This window comes from Vulpes vulpes, chromosome 12 (genome assembly GCF_048418805.1).
Source record: "Vulpes vulpes isolate BD-2025 chromosome 12, VulVul3, whole genome shotgun sequence".
NCBI classification, from domain to species: domain Eukaryota; kingdom Metazoa; phylum Chordata; class Mammalia; order Carnivora; family Canidae; genus Vulpes; species Vulpes vulpes.
In genome coordinates, this window is record NC_132791.1 from 169,413,930 (window position 1) to 169,433,111 (window position 19,182).

The 19,182-nt window shown below is 47.0% G+C and overlaps 1 protein-coding gene across 3 annotated transcripts in view; it reads right to left on the reverse strand.

Moving 5' to 3' along the window:
* Positions 1-19,182, reverse strand: part of ATP2C2 (ATPase secretory pathway Ca2+ transporting 2) — a 61,853-nt gene that overhangs the window by 14,234 nt on the left and 28,437 nt on the right. For all 3 annotated transcript variants that reach the window (XM_072731408.1, XM_072731406.1, XM_072731407.1), the window contains 8 exons: positions 16,293-16,401; positions 11,646-11,795; positions 11,499-11,567; positions 11,068-11,143; positions 7,190-7,256; positions 2,814-2,938; positions 2,584-2,681; positions 1,652-1,753 (listed from right to left, as the gene is read on the reverse strand). In XM_072731408.1, coding sequence (XP_072587509.1) covers positions 1,652-1,753; positions 2,584-2,681; positions 2,814-2,938; positions 7,190-7,256; positions 11,068-11,143; positions 11,499-11,567; positions 11,646-11,795; positions 16,293-16,401 — 796 coding nt within the window. The remainder of the gene's footprint in view (positions 1-1,651; positions 1,754-2,583; positions 2,682-2,813; positions 2,939-7,189; positions 7,257-11,067; positions 11,144-11,498; positions 11,568-11,645; positions 11,796-16,292; positions 16,402-19,182) is intronic.

Sequence of the window (19,182 nt, forward strand, 5' to 3'; positions counted from 1 at the left end):
CCACACAAATCTTAAAATAATTTGTTCTAACTCTCTGAAGAAAGTCCATGGTATTTTGATAGGGATTGCATTAAATGTATAAATTGCCCTGGGTAACATTGACATTTTTACAATATTAATTCTGCCAATCCATGAGCATGGAATATTTTTCCATTGGAAGAAAGACAGTCTCTTCAATAAATGGTGCTGGGAAAATTGGACATCCACATGCAGAAGAATGAAACTGGACCACTCTCTTTCACCATACACAAAGATAAACTCAAAATGGATGAGAGATCTAAATGTGAGACAAGATTCCATCAAAATCCTAGAGGAGAACACAGGCAACACCCTTTTTGAACTTGGCCACAGTAACTTCTTGCAAGATACATCCACGAAGGCAAAAGAAACAAAAGCAAAAATGAACTATTGGGACTTCATCAAGATAAGAAGCTTTTGCACAGCAAAGGATACAGTCAACAAAACTAAAAGACAACCTACAGAATGGGAGAAGATATTTGCAAATGACATATCAGATAAAGGGCTAGTTTCCAAAATCTATAAAGAACTTATTAAACTCAACACCAAAGAAACAAACAATCCAATCATGAAATGGGCAAAAGACATGAAGAGAAATCTCACAGAGGAAGACATGGACATGGCCAACATGCACATGAGAAAATGCTCCGCATCACTTGCCATCAGGGAAATCCAAATCAAAACCACAATGAGATACCACCTCACACCAGTGAGAATGGGGAAAATTAACAAGGCAGGAAACAACAAATGTTGGAGAGGATGCGGAGAAAAGGGAACCCTCTTACACTGTTGGTGGGAATGTGAACTGGTGCAGCCACTCTGGAAAACTGTGTGGAGGTTCCTCAAAGAGTTAAAAATAGACCTGCCCTACGACCCAGCAATTGCACTGTTGGGGATTTACCCCAAAGATTCAGATGCAATGAAACGTCGGGACACCTGCACCCCGATGTTTCTATCAGCAATGGCCACAATAGCCAAACTGTGGAAGGAGCCTTGGTGCCCATCGAAAGATGAATGGATAAAGAAGATGTGGTTTATGTATACAATGGAATATTCCTCAGCCATTAGAAACGACAAATACCCACCATTTGCTTCAATGTGGATGGAACTGGAGGGTATTATGCTGAGTGAAATAAGTCAATCGGAGAAGGACAAACAGTGTATGTTCTCATTCATTTGGGGAATATGAATAATAGTGAAAGGGAATATAAAGGAAGGGAAAAGAAATGTTGGGAAATATCAGGAAGGGAGACAGAACATAAAGACTCCTAATTCGGGGAAACGAACTAGGGGTGGTGGAAGGGGAGGAGGGCGGGTGTTGGAGGGGAATGGGTGACGGGCACTGAGGTGGACACTTGACGGGATGAGCACTGGGTGTTTTTCTGTATGTTGGTAAATTGAACACCAATAAAAATTAATTAAAAAAAAAAAAAAGAACAAAAACTAAAAAATAAAATAAAGTCTTTCTGGCAGGCAGGGATGATTACAGAGGGCTCTAGATCCTCTCTTTGGGCCACTGTGACCCCTGACTCCGAGGATATGGCCCAGTCGTCACCAAGAACCCTCTCTTCAGAGAGAACACCTATCAGCAACTTCTAAATGCATATTTCCACCATGGGGCTTTGACACTCACCTCTACTAATTTCCCCACTGAGACATTGTTGAACTCCTTAATGACTTCCTTGGAGGGTAACAGACAGACGGTCCCTTTGCCGTTATACCCAACTCCGCTGACCTGCAGGGCAAAGCCGCAGAGGGGATGTCAGCACGTGTCAAAAATACACTCCCCTGGTTGTCCCATCATCTCTTTTCTGGGGGACATACCCCAAGGACATAATCCTACCCACGAGCAAGGCTTAAGGCATGAGGATGTTCCCTGCATGTTGTGTTTTGATCAGAAAACTCCCTAAGTGCCACGCTTTAAAAAATTGCAGTAAACTTCCTTAATGAGAAAATAATGGTTAAGAAAACCAGGTAATATCACAAAAGAGAGCTGAAGTTCTAGAACAGAGGTGGGCAAACCTCCCCATAGGGAGCCTAGAGCAAATACGTCAGCCTCTTGCAGGCCATGCAATCTGTCACAACCCCTCGGCTCTGTGACCATCGATATACAATGCAGCAGCCAAAGGGTATGCCGGCCTGCCAGTGAAATCCTATTTATAAAAACAGGCCCTGGCCTGGGAGATGTCATTTTTCACACCTTAATCTGGAAGTTTTATGAAAAACGTCACAGGACGCAAAACGGCACGTTTGGGGAGCTTACAACTTGTGCCACACAGAGGAGAGAGATTGAAAAACCCAAAGGGACTGTCATGGTTAGTTTATCACAGGCGGTTAGGGGCAACTGCTTTCCCGCTTCTACATTATGTGATGTGGTTATTGTTAAAAGATAATTACAAAAAAAAAAAATAAAGCTGGCTCAACTCAGTTGTGTTCCTTGCTGCTGTTTGTAGCAAGGAAATTGTAGAATAACCCATTTTTATTTCTTCCTTACTGCTTTCTGGAAGATTCTTTTAGGAAGGAAAGGGTCTGCAGGTAGACAGCTGTCCTCGGCAAGGGACTCACCTCGGCATGGAGCCCGTCAGATGTCACCAGCTGGGTGACGGTCATCTCATTGGCGGTCAGAGTCCCTGTCTTATCCGAACAGATGACATTGCAGCAACCTGGCACAAGAAGACCCCAGTTCAGAGGAAAGAGAACCCATCACCGTTAATTCTCAGGCTAATGAAACACCCAGGCTGAACCACCACCCAGTTGAACCCATTTACAAGATTTCAACCAGGATGGTCCTTTACCTAATGTCTCCACAATTGGTAACTTCTTCACGATGACTCGCTTCTTGGCCATCCGCAGCACTCCTAGGACCAGTGTAACCGTGACAACGATGGGCAGACCCTCAGGAATGGCAGCCACTGCCAGGCTGGATCAAAAGGCCAGACAGGTCACCTTTAACATGCTCTTAAGGATCACATGAATCCCAACTGGGGTCGCCAATACTTTCACCTGTTGAGGCATGTCTCAGGTGTCCCCAGTGCCCCCATTCTAGTCTCTGTTCCCAATACCATGATGCACCTGTCACCTTCAGCATCCATGGCTCTAAGTTCTCCTATTGCAAAACCCTGCTCTTGGGAAGGGACCTCCCCTATCAGATATCCACACTTTAGCATAAATTAGTCTCTTAGTTGTTTTGCCTCTTTACTTTTGCACTTAAATTACTGTCATTTATTAAACAGAAAGGTCTTTGGGTCCTACGAAAGGAATTTCCAGAATTAGGCAATAAGTGGGAAGTGGAATTTTTTGGTTCAGAGAGCCCTCCCCGAGTCTCCTGAATTTTACTTTTTATTGGTCTAGTTGTTTAGACATTTCTGGTAAAGAAGCCAGACTAGGAACTTAAGGCTGAAGGATGTAGTGACAAACTTGTGCCTTTACCAATTGTAGCAGAACTGTTTGAGTGTCTATTCATTTCATTATTACCCCTCCAACTCTTTCTTTCTTTCTTTTTAAAGATTTTATTTATTCATGAGAAACACAGAGAAAGAGGCAGAGACACAGGCAGAGGGAGAAGCAGATGCCATGGGGAGCCCAATGCAGGACTTGATCCCAGGATCATGTCCTGAGCCGAAGGCAGACACTTAATCATTGAGCTACCCAGGTGCCCCCCTCCAACTCTTTGCGTACCACGGGACTCTACTCTCCCAAAGCCATGGCTGATTGGATTAGAAGAGAACATCTGACTCCAGCTGAACTTCTCTCTCTGGCGACTGAATTGTGATAAAGCATGTGGATCCCTTCCCCCGGGCAGTGTGTCAACATGTGAGGGGATGTTAAGAAGGGGCTCTTTCTGCATCAAATTTGGTTCCAGAACATTATGGCTGATTGATTCCCCATTCCACAATCTTGAGCAGGTATGGATGAGGCAAAAGTTAGTGTGGGGCTTCCTGCTGGCTTTGGACCCATAGGGGAGGCTGAAGAGTTTTGGGGCAGACTAGAGAGGGTGCCTCTGTGCAGAGTTAGGGGTAAGCATTGCCAGCCACACCCCACCGCAGCTCACCCTCTGCACCAGGACATCCAGCACAGCCCTACAGACATTCAGCAAATATTTGCGGGACAAACAGATAGGAATGAGTGAAGACAGGCACACTCAGAGGTACTGGGTTTCAGTTCCAGACCACCACAAAAAGCGACCATCACAATAAATCCAGTCAAATGAACCTATCAGTTCCCAGTGCACATAAAAGTTGTTTACACTGTAGTCTATTCAATATGCAATAGCATCAGGTCTAAAAAAAAAAAAAAAGTATACAGTTTAACTTAAAAATACTTTGTTGCTAAAAAAATGCTAACAATCACTTGAGCTTTCAGCACACTGTCTCACTGATCAACATAAAAAATAATGAAAAAGTTTCAGATATTGCAAGAATTACCAAAATGGGGCACGGGGATGTGAAATGACCAAATGCTATTGGGAAAAATGGCCCTGGTTTACTTGTTCAACACAGAAGTGCTTTTCACTTTGTGAAAAAGGCAGGATCTACAAAGTACCATGAAAGGAGGGATGCCTGCAAGAGCCTAGAGCTGGTTGAAATCTTGTAAATGGGATTGACTGGGTGGTAGTTCAGCCTGGGTGTTTCATTAGCCTTAGACTTAATGGTGAAGGGTTTCTCTTTCCTCTGAACTGGGGTTTTCTCGTGCCAGGTTGCTGCAATGCCCAGCACACAGCCAGCATCCTATGCAGCCTAGTTCATCATCAGAAAGCCCGGCTGAGGAAGCACAGCACCAGAGTCACACGCGGGAATCCTATTTCATCAAATATAAGACATAGCTGATGGTGAAGGGCACCATTATCTGTGTACCACCAAGAAAGAAAAAATACTGCCAGTTCATTAACCACCTGGTGCTTTCTTATCTCATCATTTATAAGAAGCAGCCTGACCTCAGAGAAGTTAAAGTGTGAAAAGAAAATACACCTTAGAAACAAAGATATGTGGTACACGGATGGTGGCCTTTTCCCTGGAAACAATGAGATTACTGGATTTGGCCAAGGGACTGTGCCCAGTTTCTATGGTGACAGCAAGAAGGCTTCCTTGGTTTTATGGCACCCGCTGACAAGACTAGCTAAGCAAACATTTGCAGAGGGATACGAGGAAGACTTTCTCCCCATATGGTGTGGGAAGGGCGTTTTTACACCTATTTGGATGCTTGCATAATAATAAAAAATTAATCCATAAACTAATAAAGATTAGCATGGACCAGGAAAAGCGAGTATACTTTGGATCATCTTGCACGTCACTCAAGACACAGGGAATTAGGATAAAGTGTGTAAAAGAACAATTCTCATGTTACTTCTTTTGGGAGAATCTCTTCCTCCCTGGCTACCCGGCTTATTTCCACCTTCTGAGGCCATGATCTTGAGGGGCTAACTCTGCTAAAAATCTTCATCTTTTCAAAGTCACAAGTGAAACGAACAGTACACATTTTCTCTGAATGGCAAGTGTCTCATGGACCTAATGGGAGAAGTCAGAGGGAAGGGATGTGGAGGCCAGGACCCAGGAGTGACCTACAAATGGCACTGGGGATGGACTTGGGGGCCTTTCTGTTATTTACTTGTAAATATTGGCTGGTCTTTTTGGCTCACAGAACCTCCCATGGTTTATAAGATGGGAATGGAATGTGCCATTATTTGAAGGAGGTTCTTTGTCACAGCTTCTGAGTGCTCTGCTTTTTCTGGGAATTCCACCCCCCCCATCCCCCCGCCAAGGGCTCAGGCTCCTCTGTCCCTCTACCACTGCACCTCCCTCCGAAGCCTTAATCACCTGAGTACTCTTGTCAGGGGCTCAACTTCTTTCCTGGCCCTGCCTCTTGCTGGAACCCCAACTGGGCCACCTCTTAGAGCAGCATGAACACCTGGGGAAGCTTGTTAAGAATGCAGACTCTCAGCTGCCAGTCCCCCGCACCCCCCCGCCGCCCCACCAAGACCCACTGAGTCAGGGCACCCGTGACTGGTGTTGAACAAGCTTTCCCCAGGACCCTCATATCCTCAGGCTAATGCCGGAGACCCCTACTCTACAACAACCCAGACTTCCAGGATGCCCATCCTGGACTCGAACCCACATTCCACAGCACGGCCAGCTGCGCACACCCCATGAGCTCCCTCTCGGTTGCAGAAAGCTAGGGTTCATACCCCTGTCACCTCCTGTGTCTATGTCAAGAATGGCCCAGCATGCCATGTGGAGCACTCTGATGACATTATTTAAAATCAGGAAGAAAGATAGGATGCCTGAGTGGCTCAGCGGTTGAGCATCTGCCTCTGGCTTGGGGCGTGATCCCGCGGTCCCTGGATTGAGTTCCACATTGGGCTTCCTGCATGGAGCCTGCTTCTCCCTCTGTTTGTATCTCTGTCTCTCTCTCTTTCTCGTGAATAAATAAATAAAATCTTTAAAAAAAAATACAGAAAAAAAAAAAAAAAGAATCAGGAGGAAAGAGGCCCATAAGCGGCAGGTGATATGTTCCCTGACTCCACTATGTGGCTCTGCTCACAGAGCCCACCCTGTCCCTCCTGGTGTCCCCAGGTGCCCACAGCTCAGTCCCACCGCCTGCCATGGTTGGGCCCTCCCTGCTGAACCCCCTTCCCGCCTTCTCCAACAGGCTCCTCTATCTCTGCTTCTGCCCCTCCGAGCACCTTCCCTGGCCACCTGCCCAGGACATGTCTCTTCCCACCTCCCTTTTACTCTCTCTGCAACTGTTTCCTTGGCAGCCTTGATCGTAAGTTGTGATGATTTTATCAATGTTCACTTGACTTGTTTACACTTACTTTTCCCGCCAGCCCAGAAAATCTGTGATTGGGCTCCGTCACCCCAGGTGATGCAGACCAACAGTCAACGGATGCTCAACTAGTATCTGCAGGGCAAAGGCTGGTGGCCGGGAGGACGGATGGCTAGGGGGTAGTGGCACACGGGAGACTTTCTGCCCTGCCCCTGAGGCTGTGAGGGCACCACTGCACGGGGTAGGCTGGCTTCTGCTGGGTTTAGGCCAACACACTTGCCCAGTCACAGAGTCAGGGAGTGGAAGAGACAGGCTTCAGTCCAACCCATGGCATTCTGACCCGGGATGCCCCCCTTCTCCCTACCTTCCCTGCTGTCCCAGAGAGGGGAGGTCAGCACAGTGCCCTTACCTGACCCCGATCGTGAACATACTAAGGAGCGGCTTCCCTTGCAGCCAGCCAGTGAACATGATCAAGCCTGGGAAAGAGACAAAATGTGTGTGTGCACACACACGCGTGCACATGTGTACAGCCTCTGACATGCCAATGTGTTTCAAACTCATTTCCTTAAAAGAATTTCAGGAATCAATGCATAAGGCGACAAGAGCCTCAAGTATTGTAACCACTTTCCTACTTCTTTTAAAGACACTTTCATACCTGCAAAAAGGAATAGTTGCACTTTTTCAGGAAGGGCCCAAACCAATCCGAGTTAAAGAAATGATCAGCCAGTTAGTTCATCTCAGGCTGTTGGCAAGTGTTTACAGATGATTCCAAAACTCTCCCAGATGCCCCATGTGCCTGGATGCCCGCCCTGCGGTGTCTGATGTGGCAGGTGACAGCCGCTCCTGTGACGGGCAGATGGGCCTGATTTTTACAGGACTGTGTCCTGCCGTGTTCACGATTAAACATAGTGCCTTTCCCTTCTCTCCCTCATCAGTCACCCAGTGTTTACCAAACAGCAGGCCCGGTGCCAGCAATGGACCCTCGGGTCAGAGAGGGGGCACGAGTGACACTGGGACCCATGAAAGTGCACAGGATGTTCCAGCAATGGGGAAAAGTTCTGGGGCTCCCAGGTGCAGCCTCAGTTTCCTTATCCATAAAGCGGGGATAATGACCATGCCTTCCACAAGGAGGCATTCACGATTTAAGATGCAACAATCTACCTGATGTGCTCAGCACAGTTCCTGGCCCACAGCAAGTGCCTGGTGGCTAGCTGCCGTTGCCTTTGTCGTCAGAAGAGGCAGGAATGCAAGCAGAGTCACCTGTGGAGCCTCAGAGAACTTGCCAAGGAACAGTAGTTTCATTTCGCAGGGAACGGGGAGCCAGGGCAGGTTTTATGCTGGGCAGTAGTAGTGTAAGCATGTCTATAGGGAGTGTGTATGTTGGTGGTAGGGGTGGGGGTGTCACAAGGTCTGATTTGTTAGGGTTATTTTTTTTTTCATACTGTAATTGGTGGCAGTAGACAAATGAAATCTCAGCTGGAATCCAAATGAATCCAGATACAAAGACTGGAGGAGGGGCAACTCTATTAGAAATAGGGGCGGGTGGTGAACCTGCAGTTCCAGTCCCTGGGGTCTGACCATGCCGTGGGGGCCCCTGAGGGCTGGTGGTGCACATTTCTTCCCAAACTCACACTCAATGACTTCAACACACGAGTGGTTTGAAAGTGGCCACTGGAGGGTATTTACACCACAGAGCCTGGCAAACACTCATCTCCCAGGAAAACTGGTTCTTTTTTTAAATTTTTTTAATTTTTAATTTTTTATTTTTGTTATTTTTTATTTTTTTAGGAAAACTGGTTCTTAAGCATTGACCAGCCCATGACAGCTTCCCTGTTTCTCCTCCATGGGCCCTGCAGGGATCAACGGAACCAGTTCCAAAACTCCCACTCTGCTAGGGTAGCTCTTGAAATATTTATTAAGAAGAAAAAAAGTCTGAGTCCTATCATAGGATTGGTCATGGATGTGCCAATGTACCTAAGTTCTAATTAACTTGAGGACTAATGGCTTATACGAGACAATGACCTTGCAGAGCCTCTGGCTTGGAACTTGCAAAAACCAAATTTCATCTACTTGACAATCGGCCTTGAAGCACCTCTACATGATATCTGTTCTACCTCAGAAAGAGCAGCAGGCACTGACAGTGCACTCTCCTTCAGGCACTCCTTCTAGAGCGGGTGTCAGAAGGCTTTTTCTCCAACAGGCCATAGTGAATAGTTTTGACTTTCTGGGCCACATGGCCTCTGCGGCAACTCAATGTGGCCACTGTATAGTGAAAGAGGCCGTAGCAATAGGTGAATGGGTGTGGCTGTGTTCTAAAAAAAAAAACCCCATTATTTATGAATACTGAAATCTAAATTTCATAGAACTTTTATGTTGTGAAGTGTTCTTCTTCCTTCGATTTTTCCCCCCAAACATCTAAAAATGTAAAGCATATTCTATAGAAAAACAGGTGGCAAACCCAATTTGGTCCAGGAGCTATAGTTTCCAATCCCCACAATGAGAGAGCAAAGGAAGCCTCGGGACAAAGGGCCACATGGGCATTCTACTCTGCCAGAGATGCCTGGTCAGTATGCATCCCCAAGGATGGCAAACAAATGGCATTGCATAGGCCTCTTTCCCCACCTGTGTCCATGACAGCCATCCCTAATCTGTCACTGTCCTCCTTGCCACCAAGCAGGAACATGACCTCAAAACCCCACTGGTCGAGATCAGACTTGGCAGGTTAAGATAAAACCCATCTTCCATTATGGCTTCAGGACAAAATAGGGTGGGAAGAAGGGAAGAAGACATAGAGTTATGTAAAAACATTAAAGCTAGTGATTTAGCCAACTCTGAGAGCTTAAAGCCAAAGTTGAAATTTGGAAAATAGACTAGACACTGGAATTTTGGGAAATGGTACCCAGGGAAGAAAGGGAGAGCGGATCTGTCCCTAGCACAACAGAACTGGAAGCCCTGACTTCAGACCACATCCTCTTAACCTCTCTGCTAAATTTACTAACCTCTCATAAGTTACAAAGGAGTGCGGATCCCCTCCATGCCTTTGAATATATCCTTTTTCCGTCTGGAATTCTTTTTTAATTTTTTTTTTCTCTCTGGAATTCTTAACTCCCTCTTTTTTCATTTGGCAAACTCCTACTTAGCCTGCAAGACTCAGTTTAATGTCATAACCCCCAGGTCTCCCACTCCAGATTAACTGCCACCTTTACATTTCGTATTTGTTCAGGTATCTCTCTCTTATTGACCAGGGGTCTTTCAAAGGGCAGAAGCTGTGTTTGATACATCCTGGTAGCTCCCAAACCTATCCCAGGATCTAGCTTGTCATAAGACACTTGTTAAATGAATTCATGCACCTGGGTGGCCAGAGGCACAACAAAAGTGCTTCTACGAGGGACACCTGTTTCTCCCACGAACTTTCTCTGGATCTAGTTTTAGGGAGCCTCAGTGGTTCTTCCTTTCATCACTCCCTGTGCTATGAGCAGTGGTTCCTTGGTTGGTTCCTTTATTAACACATCACTCAACAAATGCTGATTAAGAATCTGCTATGGGCCAGGAGCCAGTGGATCCTTAAAGCTGAGAATGAAGAACACAGAATCAAAGCCAGAGTTGGAGATAGCAGGAAGGAGATGGTGAAGGCACCAGGGAAGCCCCATGGGGACATTCAGGCTAAGACCTACTTTTAGGTCCTCAGCATCATGTTGATCCTGTCTGGTGTGTTGCCAAAGGTCAAGAGGCACAGCCTGCTCAGTAGCATAGAGCTCCTGCGGGGTGCCCCGCTAAACTACAGCTCCCAGGTCCTTCTGCAGCCAGCTAGGCCATGTGACTCCATTCTGGCCAATCAAGAACAGGCAAGGTGATGACCCCACCTCGTGGGCCCAAGCCTTCAACATTTCCCACACAAGCCTCTGTTGCCTGCTTTCCCCACTTGCTGGCTGAACAGAATTACGGCCCACCTCTGAGGACCTAGAGGAGGGAGGACAATACTGCGGTAGGGGCCTGAGACCCTGTCCCTGGAGGTGACCTGCCTTGGAAAGTCACTCCATCAGGAACGTGCCCCATGGACTGGGTTGAGAGCAAGAAATACACCTTGCCCAGGTGAAGCCATTGCAATGCAGGGCTGCTTGCTAACAGTCAGTCTGGGCTAAGACAGAAACCTCTTGGTACTATCAGAGTCACCAATCCCAAACCTCGGTCCTCACCCAAGTCAGCAGCAGGATTTCTGAGAAACAGCCACGGCTGCTCAGACAGCTTCCCTCTGTGCCCTGGACCGAGTGCAGACGCTTCACTCACCGATTATGCCAAATGAGAAAAGCGTCAGCTGCTTCCCCAGCTTGTCCATGCTTTTTTGTAGCGGGGTTTTAGGCGTCTGAAAGGATAACAGCGGGTGTGTTAGAGGAGACCCCGGTAGTGCCCCTCAGCTTCTGCCGGGCTTTTTAAATATCTTGAGTGGAGTGATGATTACACAGGGGTGCGCATCTATAAAAACTCACTGACCCCTCCCCCTAAAGCCTGTGCATGTTACTGCTTGTAAGTTATATCTTGACCCCCCAAATCCTAATAAACGCCATTCCATAAAAATAAAATTTTAAAAGCATGCAAAGCGTAACTTGTATTAACCCCAACATCCTCATTGCTAAGGAGTGGGCACGGCTGGTATCAGTAGCCAAAAGTCATCTCAAACCCCAGCCCACAAGAAAACCAAAGTCCCCACTGGCCCTTACCTCTTCAGCCTGCATCATCTTAAACACTTCTCCGAACTGGGACCTTTCCCCTGTTCCAATCACGACTCCCTGTGTTCAGGAGAGAGAAGTGTGAGATCTGAAGCTGGAAGCCTGCTGTTGAGGGTGGCCAGTGTCCCTGGGGCTTACCTGCCCCTTCCCATACTGCACCAGGGTCCCCATGAAGACAATGTTGCTCAGAGTGGTGAGGTCCCCTCCGCCCGTCAGCGGGCTGTCCGTCTTACTACATGGCTCGGCTTCTCCTGTGAAACTGGACTCGTCTACCAGGAGGTCTGTGACCTAGAGTAGCAAGGGGAAAAGACAATGGATTCTCCCCTTTTCACTCCGAGAATAGATTTTAAAAGCACAGAACAGACCACCCTTACCCTCTAAAACTTCTCAACTGGGAAAAGCCTCCTGTGTATATGAGATCGTGCCCCTGATTGCCAAGAATGGATCCTAACCAATGGGCATCTATATAGCTGGCATGCATCTCTAAGCAGAAAATATCCCTCTGCTGGGACCTGGAGTTGGGTTGTAGAGGATTTTTTGCTTAGGTTACCTATACTCAACTGGCAGGATATTCCAATGAAGTCTTTTTATTTTTTATTTTATTATTTTATTATTTTTTTCCAGTGAAGTCTTTTTAAATTCAATTTGCCAACATATAGTATAACACCCAGGGTTCGTCCCATCAAGTGCTCTCCTTAGTGCCTGTCACAGAGTTATCTCATCTCCCCACCGACCTCCCCACTTCCGCAACCTTTTGTTTGTTTCCCAGAGTCAGGATCCAATGAAGTTTTTTCCTGAACAAACTCCTAAGACTGTGTTGGCAGTCTTAGGCAGAAGAAAAGCAGATTCCCTGGGACCATCCTTGATATTAAAATCACAAACTGAGAAGTCCCTGAGTTTCTTTTTTTTTTTTTTAGTCCCTGAGTTTCATAGAGAATTTAGGAACCTCAGACATTTTTTGTGGGTGTATTAAAGAAAGCTTGCATCTGTGTTTAAATTTGAACACAATCTTTAGGCTTTGAGAAATCACTGTCATCTTGCCAACTGATAAAAATGATTGATTTGGCATTGATGGTGTTGAACAGAGGTGTGGCCCAGGAGAGGCCTCTGGAGAGCAGCTGGATCTGCTGGTACCCAGCTACTTCGGGCACAGATGTACTTGCTTTTACTGAACTGGTGTCTTCCAGAAATGTCTCTGATGTCTAGTTTGTCTAGAACTGTGCTGCCCTCATCAACCGCTGCCATAAAGTTATAGCTGTTTTCATGAGGATTTTCTGCCAATAAGAAGTAATCCAAATCACAGCTTAGAATGTAACAAAGTTTTTTGGTTTTTTAAATTTTGCCATAATAAAAAATCCCACAAAAACACATGACCAGAAAAAGCACAGGATGGTATCTGGCACCTTAATGCCATTTGCCAACAGATAACAAGGAGCACATCAGAATCAAGGAGCAAGTATGAGAACATGGCCTCTGGGAATTGAACAAGCTTTAAATGTGTGGCCCTTCTTGAAAAACATCTCATACCTTCTTTAATGTTAGTTAAAATTTTAATGTAACGTATAACATTAGAAAAAACTGTAGCAATGGTTAATTTAGAATATACCTTTCGGGGACACCTGAGTGGCTCAGTGGTTAAGCATCTGCCTTTGGTTCAGGTCGTGATCCTGGGGTCTTGGGATCGAGTCCCACATTGGGCTCCTTGCATGGAGCCTGCTTCTCCCTCTGCCTGTGTCTCTGCCTCTCTCTGTGTGTCTCTCATGAATAAATAAATAGATAAAATATTTTTTAAAAAAGAATATACCTCTCAAAGCACCTGTGCCTTTCTCTGGACATGCCACATCCTCCCCACCTCAGAGACTCCCATTCAATCCATGTGCTTCGAGCATCACTGAGCCAGGTTATTCAGTAACAGCCCGAGGTTACATTAACACCAGAAACCACACATGGACACAGCACACGTGTGCATGTGCGCACACACACACACACACACACATGCACGCACGTACCAAGAAAGGAAGAGGGAGGTACTCCCATTTCCAGAACTCCTAGGATGTGCTACGCTCTGTGCCAAGCACTTCACAAGGCCTATCTCTTAATCTCCACACTCTCCAGGAAAGATGCTATTGGTTTCTCCATTTTACACATGGGGAAACTGAGGCACAGAGAGATTAAGTAACTTGCTCAAGTACAGTTACATCATTGCAGAGCAGACATGGGAACCAAGGCTCTGGTTCCAGAAACTACACTCTTGAATCATCTTGCAAAACTGACACTGACACAGACCCAGTAGGTACCACTCAAGAGGTGAGTCTCCTGTAGCCAGAACTGTGCCAGATACTGTGCAGAACATAGAAGGGGTCCAGGCTGAGTTCTGCCCCTAAGGACTTTGCCATTTAAGCACAGTAGACCAAATTAGAAAAGCCATCTTCTATGAACTCACAAGAGAACAGTGAGATCAGTATGATTCAAATAGAGGCTGGTGAGTTCTCTACACATTCAAATATAAAAAATTCAGTAACTATCTATTACCACTATGCACGCTGCCATGGGAGCCCAGTCCCCAAGGATGACAAGGGCTACCCCTTGCCTGTATAATGTCCATGCCCCCTCTTCCTAAAAGAACCCCCACTGGGAATGGTATTGGGAGTTGGAGGTAACCATGTGCCCCCACCAAATACTACTTCCCAGCTTCCCTTACAGCTCACAGAGCCTCTACCCTCTGGACAACTGGACATAAGTAAAAATCACTGACAGTCTCGGGTAAGTTCTGTGAAGGTGGCTGAACTGTAAGGCCCTCTTTATCCTTCTGGCATCTTCTTTCTCCCTACCTGGGCCTTTGTAAGAGTGGCTCCAGAAGCCATGTTACAAGCATTAAAAGGATGGTCACACCCTCAGGAGGTCAGAGTAGGGGACTGGAAGAAGCCCTGGTCCTTTGTTCCGTGATGGAGCCACCATATTGGTTCTGGAAGCTCCATTTCCAGTGTCTCATTAGGCAAGAGAGGCCCATTGAAGCCTACATATTTCTCTTACTCTATTAACCACAGTCAAACAACCATGAACTGATCATGTGTGTTTGTTTTTTATCTCCAGGACATCAAGGGAAAGTCAAAGGACTACCTGGAGGAGCTCCTAACACGATGAAGGAAGAAATGGGAAGGGAAGGTCACCTAGCACCACTGGCTGCCAACATCACAGACCACAGGCAACAGAAATCAGCACCACATCCCCCTGGCAGGCAGGGATTTAGTTTCCAGAAAACACTGTCTAATGGAACATGATGATAATTGGGGTAAGTTGTACTTACTTGGAAAATCTGGCTGAGGTTTACAGTTGCATAAAGTTTGAATCACATGGAATTTGTACCTAATTTTATGTTTGTTCATGGTTAGGTAACCCCATAATAAAAACAGTAAGTCAACAGTGGAAAGGGAACCCCTCTATTGACTGAATCCAGGAGCTGTAATTATGACAGTCTGATGTTCTCGTCAGATCAGATCCGCAGCAGCAGGCTTTGGAGTGGGGCACAAGGGAGTGGAGTGGCTGGTGACCTCCCAGGCACCATGTCAGCTGAGGGGGTGAGTGGCTGAAAATGGTCAAAGCACAGAAGCCACACAATACCAGTGACCACCCAGAGGTGGCTGGGCCTGAAGGCAATCTGGTCACTTCCTGCTCATGTGCAGACAAGTCTCTTCCTGTCTCCTCACACCCCGCCATCTCCCACCTCAGAGACAAAGCATTACTTGGAGCCCTGACAGATCCCATTCAATACCCTTTTCATGTCAGAAGTGGGAGAGGAGAAGGAAGAAGCAGTGACCCCGCTCTCCTGGCTAGTCCAGGTCAGCCTCCCCCCCAGGCCTTGGCCTTTGTCTTAACTATGGGAAGAGAGAATGTTTTGTGACCCTCACACACGATGCAAAAAGCCTAGTATTTGGGTTACTAACTTAGAGAACTTTCACGAACCTGTTGTTTCCTGGACCTAAGTGACTTTCAACTCCACATAAAGCTCTCCTGGATCTCAGAATTTAATAGCTGACACAAATAACCCACTGTGAATAAACAAAGCTATTGATTGTTCAGTGGAATTGCAAAATACCAAGGGGGAGACGGAAGAAAGCATTCTGTAGTGTCAATAGCAGGTACAACTGAATTTAACCTAAGCAGGGCAGGAGGAAAAATCGTGGAAATGCAGAGTTACCCAGGGCCTTAAAAACTGTTTCAGGGACTGTTGAAGAAGCAGGGAAGGGGCTTCTGAAGCCACTGCTGATATGTGGTGACCACTCATGTCACACTAGGCACTGGGCTGAGCAGCTCCAGGTCTTACTTCCTCAAGGTAAGACGAATGGTGACCCCTTTCATAGATGAGGAAACCAAGGCCCAGAATAGCCGGTCCTTTCCAAAGTCACAGCTGGGAGATGCAGGGCAAGGATGTGAAACCCAGAGTCCCCCCCCCCCCCCAATTTCCAACACCTCCAACAATTTGCTACTGTAGTCGCTGTAAACCAGAAACTCACGTAGCCAAACTTTGTTAGGCTTTTACTGAAAATGGGAATAAACAATTTATGAAATAGAATTTGAGGGGCCTTGTGATAAAATTAGCTTGGCTGCTAATTTCATGTCTTGTGTATGTGCATGTATGTGCATGTATGAGCACACGTGTGTGTGTATGTGAGCAAGAGAGAGAGAGAGAGAGAGAGAGTGCAAGAGAGAGAGCAAGAGAAAATGCTTGCCTCCAATAAGCTAAGTGTCTGCACATCGCACAGACCAGGCTTCAGGACCTCTCACCTCGGTGAGACGTATGTCTGCAGGGATGCGGTCTCCGATCGAGAGGGACACAATGTCTCCAGGAACCAGGTCTCGTGCAAGCAGGTGCTGGAGCTTTCCTTCTCTTATGCTGCATTTGAAATGGTAGAAAGCAAAAGCACGCTGATCACATCCCATTTTTGCACACTTTAATAAGTTTGAGCAAAGAATAGAGAATCACGCTTCCTCTTTCACTTATGGACAAACCTTTGTGCCTTTATGGTTTTATTGTATTTTAAATCCTCATACCCTAGAAGACTTTTGGAAAAGTGTGTGGCTTCTGGGAGATCCGAGGCCTCATCTGAAAAAATGGGGCTACCACTGTTTACCCTGCCTGAAACAAGGCAGGGCCACATGGCCTCTGGAAGCTTCCGTAGGGGCAGGTCAGAAGCTCTAAAGCTTCCTTAATGGAACCAGGAGCTAGCAGCACTTCTGTCCTCAGAGAAGACACCACTCTGGTAACGGAGAGCCATCTCCAGCCCTCGGTGTGGAAGAGCCTCATCAGAGCTGATGGGGGGTGGGTGGGTAGGGAGCATTGTAAGTGCGGGAGAAGCCTGGGACCTTCCTTCCCAGTGGGCCAGGAGCCCTCCTCACAGCAGTGCCAGGAACAATGCATGCGGTTCCATGCACAGGCTCCACCTGCTGGCCCACCACACGTCCCCCCGCCCCTTGGATGCTGCAGCCCCAGCTGCACTCCTGCCCCACCTCTGGCCCCCTTCAATTTGTCACCTACACAGTAGCCAGAAAGTTCTTAAAATGCAAGAATCAGATCCCAGCTCCCTCCTGCTCCAAACCTCTAATGACTTTCAATGACCTTGCATTCAATCCCGAAGGCCCTGCTAAGGCCCCCTTGAGCTGGACCTCCCCCCTCCCTCATCCCTGCTGCTCCCTCTCTCAGGCCACCCAGCCCTCAAACACACCCAGCTCTTTCTACTCTCGAGGTTTTTGCTAACCTTGGAGTTGAAGAGGACATTTCCCTCTTCTTTGTTAACGGAACTCACTCTTGTTCAGATATCCACCCCTCCCTCCACAGCTGTCTGTTCTAGGGAGTGGGTCCTGACTCAGTGAGACCGTCAGGGTGATCCCGCCCTCTCCCATGACTGGCTTAGGCACAGGCATGTTCCAGAACACTGGGTTTTGAGACACGAGTGGACATTTGCTGCGGGCTCGAGAGAGAGGTTTCCTCATTCTTTGAGTTCTACCAACCTGCCTGCCACCACTGTGCTTGAACATAAAATCATCTTTTAAAAATGACTTCCGGGCACGTTAATAATGCATACTGTTCACCTGAAAGGCCAAGATTTGATATTTAAACTTAAGATCAGATCATCAGTCACATAAATCGTAGATGCGCGTGCGTGTGGCTTCTTCATTTGTTGGCTCTGATGCCTGGAGCTGTGGCCGGTGTCAGGAGCTCGAGGGGATCCAGCCAGACGACAGGACCAACAAGCCAAGGATGGCAAAGTGAAGAAATGAAAGGACCAGGTCCTCAGCATCTTCTCAACCTAACCAACCACGCTGTCCTTCCCACCTCAAATCCCTTGCCATGAGACGATACAATTTCTCTGTTTTGTGTGGCTGAGCTGTCCCTGGAGCCAAGAGCACCCATCAGAGATTCACCTGCTGCTCCCTCAGTTCTTCCCATGGCCGGCTCCTTCTATTCCTCAGGTCTCAACTGAAACACCAGCTCCTCCTCAAATGTCAGATCAGGGCAGCTGGATCACCAGCTATTCAGAGCTGGTCCCACTCCTCCAGCAACTGCTGATACATCTCTGGGTGGTTTTCCTGTGGCTTTGTGGCTGTGTGTGTGTGTGTGGGGGCTGTTTGGCTGTCCTGCACCTGCCAGAGTCCACAGTCCTCTTGCCCCTTCACTTTGTTATCTGTCTCCCCTGGTACAAGCGTGAGCGCTCCGAAGGCCAAGGCCTTCCCTTCTTGCTCATCTGTGTAACCCTGGCACCATTCCTCCTGGCACACAGTAGATGCTCAATTAAGATGTACTGAGGGCAGAGGATGGGGGGAACCCAGGAGGGGCCTGCGTGGCAGGGGTTTCTTCTGGCTTGTACAACAGGCCTCAGATGCCGAGACAAGGGGCTGCCTATCTTCAGTGCCCTTTGAGTCCTAACAACCTGCTTGCCACCGCTGTGCTTGACATAATATCATCTTTTAGAAATGACTTCCGGGCACATTAATAATGCATACTATTCACCTGAAAGGCCAAGATTTGATATTTAAACTTAAGATCAGATCATCAGTCACATAAATTGCTTATGTTTCTGTTTGTTCAGATGATGACATCACCCATCACACATCTGGATTTCTGACAGCCTTGTTCGTCTACTTACTAAGCCCAGACATTTTTTGTGACCCCGGTGAACCTTCTAGAATTGACTCCCCTTCTCTTGCGCTTCCACATCATCCTCTTTTTGTCTCTGTTACTCGTTATTCTCTGCCTTGTATTACACACACACACACACACACACACACACACACACACACACACACACGCCCCTCGCTCCCTGGCTCCTTGAGAGGCGGGACTCATCCCACCAGATCTTTCTATCTGCAGCCATGGGGCACCACTGTGCCATTTATATCCAAAGATATGTTAGGCATTTCCCCAAACATCATCGTTCAGAAAACAGAGTTACTATACGTTTAAACCCTTATGAAGCCCCTCGGATCGTGAGATACTTTCAGTTACTTTTGAGCAACACGTGCTTACTTGGGAAAGACACATGGCCCCGAAGCAACCTCAGCAGAGCTAGTCAAGGGAGGGGGTGCAGACTTAGACCTTTTCTGAAATCAGATTATTTCTACAAGGAGGAAAAGCATGTGGATTACTGGTATACTAGAAATTATGTGGAGAAAAAGC